The sequence below is a fragment of the Poecilia reticulata genome, linkage group LG14, assembly GCF_000633615.1.
Source record: "Poecilia reticulata strain Guanapo linkage group LG14, Guppy_female_1.0+MT, whole genome shotgun sequence".
Taxonomy (NCBI): domain Eukaryota; kingdom Metazoa; phylum Chordata; class Actinopteri; order Cyprinodontiformes; family Poeciliidae; genus Poecilia; species Poecilia reticulata.
Genome location: NC_024344.1, coordinates 17756560 through 17774869, shown reverse-complemented (window position 1 = coordinate 17774869; position 18310 = coordinate 17756560). Strand labels below are relative to the sequence as shown.

At 42.8% G+C, this 18310-nt stretch overlaps 1 protein-coding gene across 1 annotated transcript in view; it reads right to left on the bottom strand.

The window, feature by feature from the left end:
- The window catches only part of med13a (mediator complex subunit 13a), a 94072-nt gene that overhangs the window by 2488 nt on the left and 73274 nt on the right, over positions 1–18310 (bottom strand). Inside the window, exons 13-29 of the mRNA XM_008428196.2 lie at positions 18178–18268; positions 16731–16942; positions 16424–16620; positions 13686–14608; positions 13235–13402; positions 12350–12573; positions 10858–11047; positions 10058–10442; positions 9402–9636; positions 8523–8714; positions 7790–8013; positions 6620–6762; positions 6330–6488; positions 4480–4668; positions 3601–3737; positions 3360–3524; positions 342–442 (exon numbers count right to left, since the gene is read on the bottom strand). Of these exons, the coding sequence (XP_008426418.1) occupies positions 342–442; positions 3360–3524; positions 3601–3737; positions 4480–4668; positions 6330–6488; positions 6620–6762; positions 7790–8013; positions 8523–8714; positions 9402–9636; positions 10058–10442; positions 10858–11047; positions 12350–12573; positions 13235–13402; positions 13686–14608; positions 16424–16620; positions 16731–16942; positions 18178–18268 (3935 nt within the window). The remainder of the gene's footprint in view (positions 1–341; positions 443–3359; positions 3525–3600; positions 3738–4479; positions 4669–6329; positions 6489–6619; positions 6763–7789; positions 8014–8522; positions 8715–9401; positions 9637–10057; positions 10443–10857; positions 11048–12349; positions 12574–13234; positions 13403–13685; positions 14609–16423; positions 16621–16730; positions 16943–18177; positions 18269–18310) is intronic.

Here is an 18310-nt window from a genome sequence, read left to right as displayed (position 1 = left end):
TCTAAAAGTTGTCAAACAAGATGGCGACCTGGGCATTTTGTCATCACTCTGAGCTATGGGCACTCGAGGAGCGCATGGGTAAAAAAAAACAACAAAAATACAAACAAAAAAAAAAACAAAAACCCACAGCTTTTTCAAAAATTAAATAATCAAAATCCAAAAAAATTCAACTTACAGCCCTGATAAAAACCAACAAGAAGTTATTCAAACTTTGCAGGAAAATTGTGAGGTTTCACAGGAAATTCACTCTAAAAATGGAAACGGGGCTCGCCAAAAGCCAGGAGGGCGGCAATAGTAATCTGTGCTCGAGTCCAGGTGGAGAGCGGAGTGGAGTTGTTTACCTGAGCACATCTGAGGTCTGATTGGAGTCGAGGGGGTGGGAGTGCTTGCTATGCAGCAGTTCGTCTGATTGCACAGAAGACACATGTAGGTGCAAAGAGGCCTGAGAGAGGGAGAACAAGGAGAGAGCCGGTGTCACACGCCACGCCATCAAACGATCTAACCTTTTATTTCATCTCATCATAATAATTATTGATATTTTCACTGCAGCGGGATAGCCACGGTGAGTGTGTAGCCAATTCCAGAGGCAATAAATATCCCCGGCAAATCACTGTGCAAATATACAAGCTTGGACTTAACTGGAATATAGGCTCACAAAGCTCTGAATGCGCCGCAAGTAATTTACATTTCACAATCTGCTCAGATCTTTTATAGTGTTTTCAAAGGCTTTTTGCAGTTTTATGGAGTGTTGCATACTGGAAAGAAAATCTCATACACCACTATAAGCCATTATTTTAATTTCAGATTATTTGTAATAAGGTTACTTTATTAAAAATCAATCTGCCTGACAGTATTTCAAGTACAATGTGGAATATGTAAATATCTTGCCCCAATCTCTATTCCATGTTAATATATTGGGGTATCATTGAAAAGGTAGTTTGTTTCAGTAGCTACTGTATGTTCAAAAACTAGAAGTCATATGGAATATAGATGGCATTCCTTCATTTTGATATGGCTACAGCAAAAAACAAAACAAAAACAAGAAAATCAACAAGCTGCGTTTCTCAGAAAATCAGAATACAAGATATCAATAAAATCATAGTTTTTTCACATGAAATGTGGATAGTGATTGTAACAGTTTGCCTGACAGAAGGTCACTTGCTGTTCTCAGACTTCTGTATCTTAGAATATTAGTGGAAAGTTGAGTGGAAGGGGACAAAAGTGTAGCAAAAAGCAGCATAAAAAAACAAAACAAGAGATTACTGCAACCAGGGTTTCCCCCAGAAAACTTGTTGAGCCCGGTGGTCGAGGCGTCGAGTCAGTTAACCGGTGGTCCACTGTGTTTTTGAATTAAAAGATGTTAAGTTGACAGGAAATGTAAAAGTATTTCTGTGTAATTATATGTTACGGGAAAGGATCTCCAGTGAAAGGCTATTTAAACCCACAACAAGTCTCAAAAAAACAAATTTGCACTTCTGTTTAATCCAAACTAAGTCAGCGGCTCCATAAGGCCCCGAAGGGCTTGAGGGGCCCCATAAATGCTAATAATTTAAAACAGACCACAGATACATAAATGTAACATTTGTTCATTGAGATTATCAATGCTGTTAAATTTTATTCAATTGTTTAGGCATACATAAATTAAATTTTTTAAAATTGTTTAACATTTAAATACAAGATTTTAAGGAGCTGGCAAGGTTACTTTGTAAAACTTCAAAGAACAATATTCATAGTTAGATTGTTTTGTTTCCATAGCAACAATCTGATGCTGTGAGTTTAATCTTTGAATTTACAAATACAAATTAGTAAACTGTGATAACTTATTGCTTTTTAGGCTGGCCAATTAAACTAGTCCCTTCTCCCATATTTCACTAAATCTAACACAGAAGCTGTTACAGCTGCTGATGTTTTTTAGCAACAAAAGGGGCCCCTAAGTCAAAGTCTGCTCAAGGCCTCATACAGCCTTGGACCGGCCCTGCATGATGAGGTAATCTGCTGCACTACGCAGCAATGGGTACGCGCAACAAACGGGAGATTTAATTCAATGCTGCTAATGTGGCTTTAGTAGCTCTTCCATTTTGTTTCTGTTGAGTTTTTAATAAGCGTCACAGAAACTATTCTGGTTGGTCGAGTTTATGGGACGAGTTTCTCAGATCGCCGTGCGGCCACACGCATTAACTCTAAGTAGACAACGCATTTGATATGGTTTGATGCATCGTGAAACCGGAAAAATAATACTAAGAATAATAATAAAATAATAAAATCAGCGTGATGCTAGACTCCGAGGAGAGCGCGAAAGCTCCTCACCGGGCTGAACCTGCATGATGAGGATAGCGCTGCTCGTTATCCACAAACGCTCTGGCCAACCGGGACCATAAACTTTACAGGAAAGACAGACGCAGAGCCACACGCTAGGCAACGCGTTGAGATGTAAACACCGCATATAATTGTTCGTTTACAAAGATAAATCATTCTCACCGTTCCACAACGCGACCTCTGAATTCGCTACAAGTTATTCCTGCGGTTCACATGGAGCTGCACAACCAGAGCTAACGCGGCGGGTTTTAAACTCTTACCCAGAGTTCTCCAAAGGATCATAATTCCTCACAGTAGGTTGATGTAAATATCCATACAAGTCAGCCTGTGTAAAATTGGGTGAAAGGAGGCGCGCGGGATCCGCGCTGAAGTAAAGCAGCGGCAACGCGCAAGGCAAAGCGCAGAGGCAAAGTGCAGAGGCGCCAGCTGTGTGATTGTTCCGCGCGCTGCTGGCTTTAAATGCATAAACTATAAACCCATTATAAACCTATCCTTTAGGAATAAATCTGCTCTGCTAGTGAAATGCTAAGAGGAAAAGAGACGCTTGCAGCCTGGCTTTTAAAAAGAAAAGAAAAAAGCGATTTGATTTTTTTTAAATTATTTTTTTATTTTCCTGGAAACGTAAACAGCAACGCTTAGCCTGGCGGCGGGGCTAGTAAAGCATGGCGGGCCGCCAGGCTTATAATACACTGGGGGAAACCTTGTGCAACCTTATAGAATAAATAAGTTTTACTTTGAGTGGAATTACTGGAACAAATCAAGTTTTCACTTGTCTTCTAATTTTCCAAAATTCACCCGTCTGTAAAGCCTGATAAGAAAACAGCTCAATGGGACGAATGAGCAGGTTCTGTCCAGCAAATAATGCTAGCAGCACCTAATGTTCTGATGTTAATCTGGGGCGTATCTGATTTGAAGAACCGGTAAGAACACCAGATACAGGTCGATTAGATTTACATAAAACCTCTCTAAGCTCTTTTTTAACCTAGATTGTAATTATTTTTTTAAAGTGTAAGGCGCTATAAGCACAGGTCCGTGGGGGCTACCTTGAGGAAGAGCGGACACTGGTTCTGAGCCTGTGAACAAGCTGACCAGAACCAGTCGGGCAGTGGGCCGGCCTTCGCAGTGGAGACAAGGTAGCCGAGTGCCAGGGGTTGCTGCAGCAGATTGGGAACCTCTTCATGGGACTCCATCCGGTCTGTGCTCTGACCCTGCAAAGCAGGTGAAAGCCAGACATTAGCTCTGCTAGCGTGAAAAAATGCGACGTGTGCGCGCGTGGTGACCCACCTTGCTGCCATCTGCTCCGTGGTGGTAGTGATGGCTGGGGGAGTGCACTGGGGAAGTGGTGGGGGAGATGTTGATGATGTCTGGGTCCAACTCATTCTCCTGGTCCAGCAGGTCAAAGATCCCAATGTCAGACCCGTCTAGGTTCAAGCAGAAAAACAAGTTACGTTTAGGGACGCACCGATCAACTTTTTTTCACTTTTGATATCGATACAGGTATCTGAGGTTTAGTATCAGCCGATACCGATCTGATACAGAAAAAAAAGAGTGCAGAATCTACCTAAAATGTTTCCTTTTTAAAAAAAAAACAGACATAAATGTACTGAATTACAAATTTATTTGACAAACACACAGATAGCTTCACAATGTTTGCCCAAGCAAACATTGGGCAAACTTAATTTCACTGAATATATAAATTAAAACACAAGTTTAATTTATTCATTCAGTGCAATTAAGAGCTTAACAGCCGATAACAAAGCTGAAACTGACAAAAGCAATAGGTCGACTACCTTAGTCAAACGTGTAAGAACAAAACATAGAAGCAGGCAGGATAGATTAATACCTAATCTAGAATTATTTTTCAATATCGGGACCAAAGCAGATATTGATTTCGGATCAGTGCATCTCCTTTTAATGACCAGTTTTTTATTGTAAAAGAAGGAACTGAAATGCAAGTAAAAATAAATCATAGAGGAAAAAAGGTGAAAGGCCCTTAAAGGTTTCTCCTGACAACTAAATAAAAAGACAATATTTGGAAACGAGCAGAAAGGAAAAAACAAAACATAAAAAGTAGCAAAATGTAATGAACTAACCTGAAACAAAAAAAAATTAAGAAAATAAAAAAACCAGTGAGAGCAAGACGGATGAGGGAGCGCCACTGACCGGTGGTGGGGTTGAGGATGTCGATGTTGGTGTCGATGTTAGTGTAATTGGAGCTGGCGACCTGGAGAGAGGCGGAGGTGGGAAACACCAGGATGTGGGTGCAGGAGGTGTCCTGCGGGGTGTTGAGCTGCGACGTCTGCATGTTCAAGGTGGTGCTCCGGCGAAACACGGAGCCTGTGGAGACGGAGTCTGGGAGGAACAGAGAGACGGAGAGTCAACAAAACACCACGAGAAGACGGGGAACGGGACGCAGGAGGGGGAATTCCTTCACACAGCTTAACCAGTTTCTGAACGCCTCAAACGTCCCGTACGCTTCTGGACATCAAGCCAAGGCTAATATCAAACAAAGATAATTCGAATTGAAAAATACTTTATTGATCACAAAGCAAAATTAAATGTCGTTCCTGTTTGCAGGAAAGATCTCTTGAGTCGTAGAATCAATAAATCACTTAAGTAGAACCTATCTGACAACATGAAGTAGGCTAAGAGACTTAAAAAAGTAACGCTTGAAGAAGTTGAAGAAAAGTAGTATACATCTAGAAATCATTTCTGAGGCTTCCAGACTCCAGAGAACCACAGTAAGATCCATTATCCACAAACGGAAAAAACATGGATGCAGCGGCGGGCCTTCCAAGATTAAAACATCCAAGAACGATCCAGAAGGTCATAAGAGATCTAAAGCACTGCAGGCCTCACTTGCTTCAGCTGGCATCAGTGACTCAACAGTAAGAAAAAAATACAAGGAAAAAAAAGTGAGACCTCTAATAAAAACCAAAAAGAACACAAATACAAAAAAAACCCAACAACAAAAACAACATTACGCAAGACATTTCAGGGGAAAAAAACATCTAGTGGAGCGGTGACACAAAAAGTTAAACATTTTTGGAAATTGTCCCTCTTGTTGGATCTGAGGCTGCGTTCACACAGCAGGACATATTTAATTTAGAGGAGGGTAAACAGATTGGAATTGGGTTGTTGCATATGGGGAAAAAAAGGAGAATTTGGGTCACATTCATCTGCTGTGTGGACATTGCCATACCGAAACATGATACAATAAAACATGGCGGTGTGTAGTGTGATGGTTTGGTGCTGCTCTGCCTCTTCTGGACGTGATTTTGATGAAAGGGCAACTTCAGGCCATCAGCTTGAGATTCTCAAGAGCACACAAGTTATTCAGATAGTTTAAACTTAAATCTGACTGTTGCATGACCATAAATGTGTCACTCAATTCTGCAAAATTTCTCCAAACAGGTTAACCTATTTTACGATTTGAAATATTTCAACGTAAAAGAAGCAAAAACTGAAGAAATCTATAGAAGATTTAGACTTGAGCAACTGAACAAGCACTAAAATGTTTCTTTACAACATACAGATGACGTAGCAACGCTGCCGTAGCACCTGTTCGGTTTTTGTTTTGTTTTTTTATCTGAGGTTACGCTTTCCAAACAGGTGATGTTCTCTGCTGAGCATAACTCTACATAATCCTGGCATGATGACTGACACTTCCCCCAGCTTGAGTCCCCAAAATAAACCCATCGATCTGGCTCTCCATCACTGAAACGAGATCGATGGGCATCTGAGAGGCAGTGCTTCATGAGAGAAAGGTACAGCAACGTCTCCACCATCAATCTGCTCTGGACAAGGAGGCGGATATGTTTGTGATATGCGGCCACCATCCATCATGCCCCACACACACGCGCGAGCGCACACACGCACGCACGCACACACACACACACACACTAAAAGTCTGCTCCTTCAAAGCGGCCGATTTAAGAGGCGCACATTGCAACTCAAACACAAAAAGTCATATTCGTAATCGTCCCCTAGACGATGATGTGCACACGTCGTACCTGGCATGATGATGAAGGATCCCTGCGGCTCCATGGCGACCAAGCACACGCTGAGGATGCTGGGAGTGTCGGAGGCGGAGATTCCGCACATCCGACACATTTCCTTCAGACGTCGGCTGAGTGACTGCAGGTTTCTCCTGCTCAACAAAATGCTCCAGTCTGAGATGTGGAGACAGGAGAGATGAGAAAGTGATGAAGTGCTGCTTCTTGTTGGAACTGTGCACTGTGAAAGATGCAAACTGATCTGTTTCTGTTGACGTAAGTTAACTTGAAAAGTTTTTTTTTATTACCTTTTAACTCTCCGTGCCCCATCCTGCCCAACCGGCCAATCACCACTCTCCAGGGAACGGATGTCATCTGCACTAGTCCCAAGCACCAATCCCACAGCTTCTGCAGGCCCAGTCGACGTACGGAGCCTTTTTTCCTCCGAGCTCTGTGCAACACAAAAAACTTTGGGTTGGATTTACCACAGCAAATAATTATGGTATTATTCTATCAAATATTCTAATGATTAATTGATTAATTGGATAAGAACATTGGCAGATTCTGCAGATTTTTCATATGTCCACCATAGTCTTGTTTATGCCATATTAGAAATACAATAATATATCAAAATGAACAAATAATTAAATTCATTTTTTAAATAAGACAAACATTCTAATGCCTAAAATGCAATAGCATGGCTTTCCTAAAGTGAACACTTCATTATTTGTAGCAAAGGAAGCAACTTCAGCTAACAACATCAACATGTAAAAAGTTAACACAAAGTAGAGCTGATCTGTTGATTAATTTTTTGGGTAAACCAATTAATAACCGCTTAGCAAGAGGTGTTTATTATGCTATTTGTGCAGTTTTGGCCAGACCTGTCCCAATAACAAATTTTGCTGGATGATAAATTCTCCCAGTCATTATTGCAATGTTGTTGTTTTGTGAGGATTTTTAAGAATTACGTTGATATTGGCATAATAATGCAAAATACCCCTCTCAAAGACCAACAAACTTCAATTTTATAAAGAACAGGTAGCACTGGAATTGGAAGGCATTTTAAATATCAATAATAATAATAATAATAATAATATAAAAAACATAAATTAAATACATTATGATGTTTTTGTAAACAAAATTACCCTTCGAAAAATATTATTCATAAGAATGGAAATTATCAAGCTCCTTCTAATTAATTACTTACTGCAACAGGCTAAGGTTTTTCATCTTAAGTCCAAAATGTATATATTTCCTGTACAGTTTTGATTTAATTGCTGATCTGAGTGTGTTGCTCTTTCAGCAAGTGGTATTTTTTTCTGAGTCTGCATACTACAGTTAACGATTAATCAGTTGGAGGCTATTGCAATCAATCAAATCATAACGATTAATCATTTCATCCCTAATTTCTAATTCACATTAATTCAACAGGCCATCCCGGGAAAAAAAAGCCCCGCAGAAACAGGTTTCTGTCCTACCTGTTTGGCACGTCTATGTTGATGATGCTGGTCTCCAGCAGTTCGCCGTACAGGTCTGTGCATGTAGCCAAAAGCCACCGCTGGTCGTGGGACAGGCAGTATCCCACAAACATCACGTTGTATTTTTGCGACGCTTCACCAAACGTTTCGCCGAGTTCCGTCTGTTTGTCCTTTACCGGCGCCAAGATGAACGGCGGCGTGTAAAGACGCAAACACTCCGGCCTCTGCAAACACGAGGGAGTAAAACACTCTAAATATGAAGACGTGTAACACTGCTAAGTGCTTTTAGTCACTTGAAGTAGACAGATTGGTCTGAGTTTATTCTATGCTGTATTAAAAAAAGGAGCTTAAAAGTTTGGCAGTAAGAGGAAAAGGTCAAATTTGCTGCAAGGAAGGAAGCTGACTTAATCAGATCCCGATCTAAGATCCTCCCTTTGTCTAAACCGGCAACAGAAATCCCATTATGAACGTTTCAGGGAGCTAGCCAAGCAGATAATAACAGAACAAACTCTGGAGGAACAGAGGTTACAAGTTCTTCTGGTTCTACTCCAGTATAAACAAACAGTAAAGACTAACTATATTTTCAGAGATGAGCTGGATACAGATAGATTAACATCCGTCGAACAAAGCCGTTGCCTCCGGGATAATGCTGAGGAAAAACGATGCGTTCATAGCGGCATAAATAACTTTGTGGGGGTTAAAGAGCAACAAGATGGTTACACGTCTCGCTCACCTCTGTGCTCTTTAGCGAGTTGTCGATGGCTAAGCCGGGGCCGAAGCCGGTCAGCGACTTGACATTGGTGGAGGTGGGCAGCGGCCGTCTGCACTGAGCGAAGACGGAGAAGGCTAGAGATTTGAGGTGCTGTGCGTAGATATGTCGGTCTTCTCCTCTGACTTGCTGAAGTAGATACTGACATGGGACGATCTGGAGACAAAAAAAATCCATCAGAGGCCAGAAAGAAACAAAAAAAAACTAACAATCTCAGTGGAATCTAGAGATAACATATATTCTTTAGAAGATTTAGCATGGCTTCCTCCAAATATTACTCAGATTATGTTTATATTTGAATCTAAAGATGCGTTCACATGAGCCCTGCTCAGTCCGCCTTAATCAAACTCCAGTTTGCTTGCAGAGAAAGTTTGGTTAGTTTGTGGAGGTGTGAATTTGCGATCGGGGTCTGATGAGGATCAAAGAAGAGAACTCTGGTCCGCCTAAAAACCTCGGTCTTAGTTCGCTTGAAGTGAACTCTGGTTCAGTTTGAATGCAATGTATAACTGCCAAGTGGACCGGAGACCAATCCAAAAGAAGTAAGTGGACTATTGCGCAGGGTATTCTGGGTTTGGTTGACAATGTAGCATGAAAGCAGACTACATCAGCTCAAAATATTACAAATATTGCAATTTTGGTCCCCAATCGAATGACGTTTACTGAAGTGTTAGGTGTAAAAGCATCTCAATAATTGTGGATTCAATTTAAGTGTTTTGTTTTTTGATGAATTTATGTTGGAGACTGCGTTATCATGCCACCCTAAACAAAATGACTCGCACGGCCCATTAAAAACCAACATAATGCTCAGCCCAGGACGGCAAGCTGCTCGTCAAGTCGCCTCACCTGTACAGAAATTGAGTTGCGGATGTGTGGAGGGAGACACTGAAGCATCTCCAAGTAACAGCGAAGCAAACCCAGCGTCCACACACTGGAGTGCGTAGGCCCGGGCCCCGAGCCGCCGTCGGCAGGCTCCTCGTAGCTGAAGGGGTCTACGATGTAAACGACGATGGCGGGAGGGTAAGTGACAGCGTGGGACTCCCCGTCTGTGGGCACGCCGATTTTCTCCCGCTCCAAAGTGCTAAGGGAGAAAAAAATAAATAAAAATAAAGCTCACTTTCAGTATTAAAATACATTTAATCCATGAGATTAAATAGTGATGTGATTATGAAATTTAAGACCTGTGCATAATGTATTTACATTTTTGTTTTATGAATGTAATACGTTCAAGGCTTTAATTGTAGATAAATGAATGTAATGCTGATGACCTACTGAAGGTGGAGTGCCAGAAAGAGCTGGCGTTTCTTAAAGAGACAGAGCCCCAATTTCAAGCCATTAAATTGCCATGTCAACTTTCTTTTAACTCATGTTTTGAGCATTTATAACTGAGGGCATCATAATTGATTTATTGTGTTACAAATAGGTTACAACATGGCTGGAAAACACCTAATGCTGCCCCTTTAAGGCTTCTTAAGGCTGCGCAGACTCCCTGTGTGACGAACCTTTCAGGAGGCTCCGTGGGTCCCTGGGCCTGGCTGCTGGAGTTATCCCCTGAGGAGGCAGCGTTCTGGGTGCCAGCCTGCTGTCCCACCTGTCCGCTCTGGGACCCCTGGCTGTTCATGTTTCCGAAAGGCGGGAAAGAGTTGGGTTTGCCGGACGGCATGGAGCTGCCAGGCTGGCCTGAAGTCGCTGTGAGGCCATTTGATGATGCTGAGGCGCTTCCAGAGCCACCGTTGCTGCTGCTGTTGGGAACGGAGGAACCTAGCTGGCTGGCTGTGCTGGAGGTGGAGTTAGACTGTTGAGTGGATGACGTCTGATTGGATGAAGAAGAGGCACTAGGCTGTGTGAGGAGTGAACTGTCTAATGTCTGTGAAGCGAGGTAAGGAGCTACAGGGAGAGACGAGAAGACACAGTTGGAACTTCAGGAATGAAACAGAGCACCAAGTGAGGAAATCCATTTATAACAAATATGCAACAAAACATTTTTTTTAATAAAAGTTACAGACTGCAAAGTGCACAGTAGGTTTTGCATTGTAAATATACAACTAGGTAGCAGAACGCTTCCATCTCCTGCTGTCTGACAAAATTAATTCACTCTACAAAAACATCCTCCCGCACTGATCTCACTTTTAAAGCTCTCTGCCTGGCTTCTCTAAAATAAGAGCTAGACAACTAAACCAAGCCGTATTAAAGGTGGAAACCGACAAGAAACAAAAAAAACCTAAATGTTGCATTAAACGCACAGGAATCAGAAAGGCCGCTTTTTGAGAGCAAAAACACCGGAAGCGTGTCCGACGCGTACCGAGGTTGTGTCGGCACACTTGTGCGTAAAGCTTGAGCTTGGTGAATGCGTCGCTGTTGCTGCCGGCAGCCTTATGGAACCAGTCGCTGACGGGCTGATCCATCACGCTTTTGGTTCCGCTGCCGCCGACGACCACTATGCCGTCGGGGTAACTCCTGGAAATCGGCCGGTGCTGGCCCAGACGACAGGACTGATGAAGAAATAAAAAAGGAAAAGAAAGAGAAATTAAATCTTATTTTCAGTAGTGTTACTACCCAGAATTTAGCTTGAAAGCTTGCTGAGCTTCAAATGTAGGTGAGGTTTGCTAACATCTAAAACTTTCAGATCATTCATTTCAACTTATATTCGATGCCTTTAGAGAATTTTATATGACAAAACAACACAGATGTGTAAGAAAAAGCACCTGTTTTTTTTTTTTAATCTGAGAAGTGTGGTGTACAATTGTATTCAAAGCCTTTTACATAGAAAAACAGTTTTGGTTGGTCTGTGTTAGAAAAATTGTCCACCTGAATTAAATAAAGCTAAATTCAGATCAACTTTGTTGGAAGCTAAGAGTGGGTATTTATCGTATCGTGTATCACTTATCATTTATCATGATACGTTTATTATAAAAAGTTTTTTAATTACCTGTTGTCATGATAGATTCTAATTAATGATGTTTAAACCCCTGCACCCCCAAAACCGCCTGTGTTGTTAGCTTTATAATTTTTCACACTGTTACATTTTTTTGAGGTCCATGACCACAATAATAAAAAAAATAAAAAATTACAAACTTGGTTTTCCAGTTCAGGTTTATATTTATACAAAGAAAACTAACGAAACATTTTGCAACAAATAAAAATGACAGCTTTTCTAATTAAAATAATACAAAATAATAATAATATATATATTATTATTATTATTAATGTATATATATATATATATATACATTTTGTGGCCTTAAATCACGTTGGTAGTGAAAAGTTTTAACACCGCTGAATTAGAGCATCAATAAAAATCAATAAACTTGGAAATATTATGGAACACAGTTACTGTGTGCAGTTTAGTTATATAAATCAGACATATTTATGTGATGGGTGTCATAAAGAAACGTATTATAAATAGGAATGTTTGTTGTCATCCCAATACTACAACAAAATATGGTGATAAAACTTAACATTCACCAATATTGGAGAATGAAAAAAAAAAAAGCTAGAGACTTGGGTAAAGCTTCACTTTCCTTAATGGAATGGTTTAAATCAAAGTATATAAATGTGTTGCTCAGCTCTCCGTCCAATCTGACGATGCATTATGCACCCATTTTTCAGAGAAGAAAGGCCAAGATCCAACTGCATCCTATGTTGTTTTTTTTTTTTAACCATGCATCATTCCCCTTCTAATTCTCAACCGCTTTGTGTTGGCCTATCACATAAAATCCCCATAAAAACACTTTGAAGCTCCAATTAACTGTTAACAGCGGATGCTTTGCACCGCCCCCTTTTTTTTTTTTTACCTCGTAAACGGCTGTGAGGTCTCGGAAGAAGCTTTTGGCACCGCTGAGCATGGCTTCGCTGTCGGGGCAAACCACCAGGTACCCGATGTCCCGCTGGGAGCCGTACGGGTCCAGCAGAAGCTTTTCCCAGTACGGCAAACCGAACGGAGACAGCACCACGAAGTCATACTCGTAGCCCACCAGGAAGGTGGGGATGGGCAGAGGCTCCGGAGACTCATCCGTGCCTGTGGACCAGAGGAAGAATAAATCACTTAAGTGGGAAGGGGCCGGGCGACGCGGATTAAATCTGCAAATTTATTTCCAATTTTAAATCTTCCTTTAAAGAAACCCCCCGGCCCCAAAAAGACATTAAAACTTGACTGGAAACATTTTCAAGTTGTGGCTTTTATCTCAATCATTCCTTCTGTAAGTTGGACGACGGAGTATTAAGGACCAGGATGCAAGACGTTTTCTTTAATTACGAGAATGTAGTCATAATATTAGCAGAATAAGGATGAACTTTACCAGAAGAGTGTCTCAAAATGAAGAGTTCTGGGTAATTGATTTTTTGTTTTTCATGTAAAAGTTCTCATAAAAGTACTGCTTCATTCTCTGAATATTACAACTTTCTATTATTATTTCAACATTATTCTTGTATTACTTGTATTCTAATAATGTCATGACTTGATAGTGAAAAATAAATCTCAATTTCAAACAAGGTGATGAACCTCGATGGTGAATATAAGCAGTGAACTGGTGAAAAAAAAAAAAAAAAAATGTAGATTTTCCAAAAATCAGATCTTCAAAAACCAACAAGTTGCTTAATTGCCCAGTTCTGATTGAAACTAAAAGATATTAGACAACATGAAGCAGACTGGTCTGCAGCGATCTGACGTCCGACTTTACCATAAGAGCCACGTCCGGCCATCTTGTGGAACTGCTGCCAGGTGAGGGGGCCTTGAACGCCCCACGACCGCACCATCCTCTTCTTCTGAATGACATCCTGGAGAACAGGCTGCAGCGACATCAGCACCCGCAGCACATCCTGAGAGCACAGGGAACTCACGTCCACCGCTGAGGATCATGGGAACAAAAGACAGACTGAGACTGATGAAACCAAGGGAACCCAACGCGCCGCACAGAACTTTATCCTAACGAACAACAAAAGAAATACTTTGTCAACACGACGCCAAGGCAAACCGCCTGGTTGTTTGGTTCCTCCGGGTAAACGTTGCTTACTTTGGAGCTAATAGCGACTGCTGATTGGTTAGTTGCTGACAAACCCCGTGGATTGATTGACTCTCCCAGAATTTCTTTCCGAATACATACTGACATTGTGCTGTGTGATCCCGCTCACCGTTTTGTTTGGCCCAGTGATGAAGGCAGGTGCTCTTCACGAGCGCCTCGTCCACTTTGCCGCCCGACATGTTGTCCATGAACTGCCTGCCGTGCTCCAGAGCCATGTAGCAGTCGTTGCGGTAGTCCCTCTCCTCCACCCGCTGGCAGGGGGCCGCAGGCGTGCTGCTCGACCCCCTCGACGCCGCCTCGTGCTCCATGACCGAAATGGGCGAAAACGGGTTTGTGCACTGATCCTGCAGGAGCACGATGAGCTCGTCGGGAACGCGCTCCCCTCTCCCGACCCCGGTCCTCTCCAGCGACGAGAGCCGGAGCTCCTCGAAGCTCTTCTCTGCCTCCTTGCTGACGTCCGAGCCGCGGCCGATGATGTCCAGCTCGTCCTCCAGGAAGAGGCCCGAGCCGTTCCCGTATCGCCGGTTCACCACAGCGCTGAAGCCGCAGCTGCAGGGGTCTTGGTCCTCGCCGTCGGCACCGCTCAGGTACACGCCCACGTCGGCACCTTTGATGTTCATGTTGCACACGCAGATGCAGCAGCTGTCGAAGTTGCAGTCCTTGAAGAGGTTCATGACCGACTCCGAGAGGATCAGCGTGACGTAGAGGCTGTGCGCTTCGGGGATGGAGGGGACTGTGGCCGGCTCCACCGAGTTCAGCGGCCGGCACGTGGAAGGGGTGGACGCCGGGGAGTACAGGTCCGAGTTCTCGTACTTGAGGGAGCCCTGGACGCTGGAGGGGCCCCGAGGGGTGCGCGGGGTCCGGGGTGTGCGTGGCGTGGGAGCCGAGAAGCGTGGGGTTGCAGGGGAAGGCAGGATGCCGGTGCCACTGTTGCTGGGGGGAGCGCTGTTGGACATAAAGGGGGTGTGGGTCTGAGGGGTGTAGGTCTGGGTGTAGTCCTGGTCCATGGCACTGCCAACACTGGGAATATTACTGAGAGAAGACACAATGAAAGACGGGAGTTAGGACAAGGAAGGGTAAAGACATTTCTCCAAAACCAGAAATATCTTTGCTTTAATTCTTGGTTCTAAAACCACGGCCAAAATTGGCACATTGAGAATTTAGTTACTGTGTTACTGTAATTGGGACCTGGTATCACTTTGTATGTTCACCTCTAACAAAAATATCAGATTTCTGGATGCTCTGACACAGATCAGCCTGAAAAATTGCAGATTATGCTCAATAATCTATTTTCTCAGACCTATTTCAAAATATTTTGTCATATGCAAGCGGCAGGAATTTATTATACAGGACGTGCAGGACTTTTTTTTTTTTTTTTTTGGTAAGGCAACCATTGTATTTTTCTCACTTAACATTTAAATACCTTGCATGTAAGAGAGAACTGGTAATACAGAAGCGACGCTGAGTGATCTGCACTCAGAATTCTTATCTTAACTGCACAAAAACACCAAGAACAGACGAGAGAGAATAAAAAATGGGCAGCAGGAAAACATAAGGAGATAAAAGAGAAAAAAAAAACCTTCAATGAACAACTCGCTAAGTGTCCCTCTGAGGTAAGAGTTTATTTTGGAAGGGGAACTAACTGCAAGGCCTTAGAGAGTCACAAGGGGAGGAGGACAGAGAGAGGGGGAGTACACCATGTTCCTCGCTGCAGGAGGGGAACAACTCCTGGCACAGGCCCATAAATAAGAAGTCCCAGCTACAGCACATTCAGAGTGGCATGGAATGCAGTGTCTTGTGCTACAAATTAAGATCTTTATCTCCCATGCTGAGCTGCGGCCAGACTTATTCGAGACGGAAGACAAAAGTGCCGAGCTGAAAGAGACGGCTGCGTGGTTGGTGTTAGTTCAATATTTGGAGGCACGGCCAACACGGCCTGAATGGCTTTGCTCACTCCGCCGCCATCGCTGAAGCTGCAGGGAGACTAAAACGGCACAGAAAATTAATGTCGTCATTCACAAGTTCTTTGGTTCGCTGATTGGCGCGGTTGAAATTTTAACGGAGGAATCCGGGTCAATAGGAGAAATTCCAGATGGAGCACGAAAGGGAGATGAGAACTGAGCTTTTCGCTGCACATGGTGCATCCTTTGAAAGGATCAAGTGAACACTAAAGGGATGCTGTTATTGCATTTTAGCCAATCAAATGTTTATATTCTTACTGAAAAACTTAATTTTTTTCAGTTTGGTATAAAAAAAGTTTAAAGTGTCACTGACAAGATAATGCCACTCACATCATTTAAAAAGATTAACTACCACTACTGTACTTTCATTCTGCATACACAAAACTTTGTATAATAAGTATTTAATCACTATTATTATTATTAATTTAAAGCTTATGTGTGCACAGAATTTCATCTTTTTAAATCATGTAAGTGGTTTTGTGGTCAGTGACACTAAGTGGATAAATAAAAAATCTGCAGGATGAGCCTATTTTTTTTTTTAATCTGAATTATCTGAATAATCGATAACTAAAATAATCTTCAGTTGTTGCCCGAAAATCTCGTGATAATAGTTGGAATAATCTGTTTTAAATTAAATCAATCTGATCTTGCTGTATGGTTCTGGTGTCTCAATTGGAGCTCTCCCATCTCCCACTGATAATCCAGACCCTCAACTGCTACTGCCATAAGGCGGTCATGCATGGATAATGGAGCTAGCTGCCAAGGTGGTGTCCAGTGGGAAAACAGTTGGTGAGCATGGACAGAAAGAGAGCAGAGGATAAATATACACCTCCAGGCACAAGTAGAAGAAAAAAACAAACAAAAAACAAGGTGGTGATGGTTTTACCCGTCTTTGTTTAGGAAGCCCATCACAGGAACAGTAGTGAGCATCTCCCTGCCCATCGTCCAGCTTGTTCTGTAGATGCAGTCCTCCGGTAGTTTAATGGGAGGGAGACACTGGCTGGGCAACGTCTTCAGGGGGGCAAACATGGAGCAGCCTACAAATGCCTGACACAGCTCAGGTTTGTACACAAACGAGTAATCCTATAAAGAAACAAAAAACGCAGAAGAGTCGCTTAGATTCTTAAATCAAAAACATCTAAACATTTACTTTCAGCTTGCATCAAAGTCAGGAGCTGCCAGCCTGCGCTCACCTTGATCTCAGACGGCTTGGGGCTGCAGAAGCTCTCCTCCACCTCGATCTTGAAGTGGCCCCCCAGCATGGAGGTGCCGTCCAGCGTGGTCATGCCGGGGTTGGGCTCCATGATGTTGTATTCCTTGTTGCACATGTTCATGGGCGAGAAACCCATGATGTGCTGCTCCAGGGAGGGAGGCGTGGGGAACATCTGGTGCAGGTCTGCCGAGCCTGGCGGAGGGAAGAGAACAGGGAGCTATCGGTTTGATGGAGTCTCGCTGCTGAAGTTTTCGTGTCGATCACGCCGCGGAATGTGCAGACAGCAGATTTCCTGCTTTCAAACTGCAAAGCAAACATCTGCAAAGACCCCATTTAGCATAATAACTGCGAGCGTCTGGATGCGTCTGATGGCTCGTCCAACACATTCTCTCAAAGACACTTGCTGATGTCAGCTGTCTCCTTCAGCAGTGAAACGTGGCCATCGCATTGGTTTTGAAAATATGTAAATGTGGCAATGATAATAAAAACCCTGCAACGCAGGATATGACACAGGTAAACTATATAAGTGTAAGATGGATTTCAGGTGATTCTAAACACAGTTAAAGGGGCAGTATTATGGAAAATCTACTTTTATGATCTTCACATCATTTTATGATGTTGTTCTCTCATCATAAAACATACCTGGAGCGTTGTTTAACTGTTAAAAGCATGATGTTTTACGAAGTCCTTGAATCTCCCACGGCAACCATTTAGGGGTGCCTAAACGCTTGTTCTCACAAAGCATTGCCTATTTCCCAAAGCTCCGCCTTCAAGCTGCAGCCCCCAGCCAAGCTTCCCCTGAGTTTCCCCCCCACTCGGCTCCCTCAGACTAGCCAGCAGCAATTAGCAACCACCTGGTGGCTCTGTGCATCTGCTGAGCTCACCAAACCAACTACTGCTCAGTGCAACTCTGGTAGAAACGTTTTTAAAGGCTTAATGGAAAGTCACTGTTGTGACGACTTCCTGAAGGTGGAGTGTCGGAAAGAGCAGGAGCTTCTTAAAGAGACAGAGGCCCAATTTCAAGGCGTTAAATTTCAAAGTCACATTTCTTTCAAGTAATTTTTAATATATACAACTTTTTTTAAAACAGCTGAAGGCAGTGCTATAAAAGGACACACACAGAATACTGCCAAAGAATGGATGGATGGAGTAAGAAAGAAGTGGAAGGACCGGTGGATGGATTGCTGGATGGATGGACGAGTCCGGCCAATAGCATGGATTGAAGAACGGACGGATGAATAAACATCAATGGACAGACAGATGGAAAGACAAATGCGTGGACGGATGGTTTGGACATAAATGCTGACGAGGAAACTGATAGATTGTTAAATAGATGGAAAGACGGATGAACCTCTGAATGAGTAGATGGACAAAAGTGTTGATGGGTGGAGAAATGTTTAGACAGAGGAGTGGATGGAAATACATACTGATGCAAGATACGGGGTCCAACGAGGATGTCTTCGGCTCCTTGTTCCCAAATCTCTCATCAGTTCCATTCACGGGCCGTCTGGTACCAGGCTGCGACAGAAAAGTCAGAATATCAACTCTAAATTTACCCCC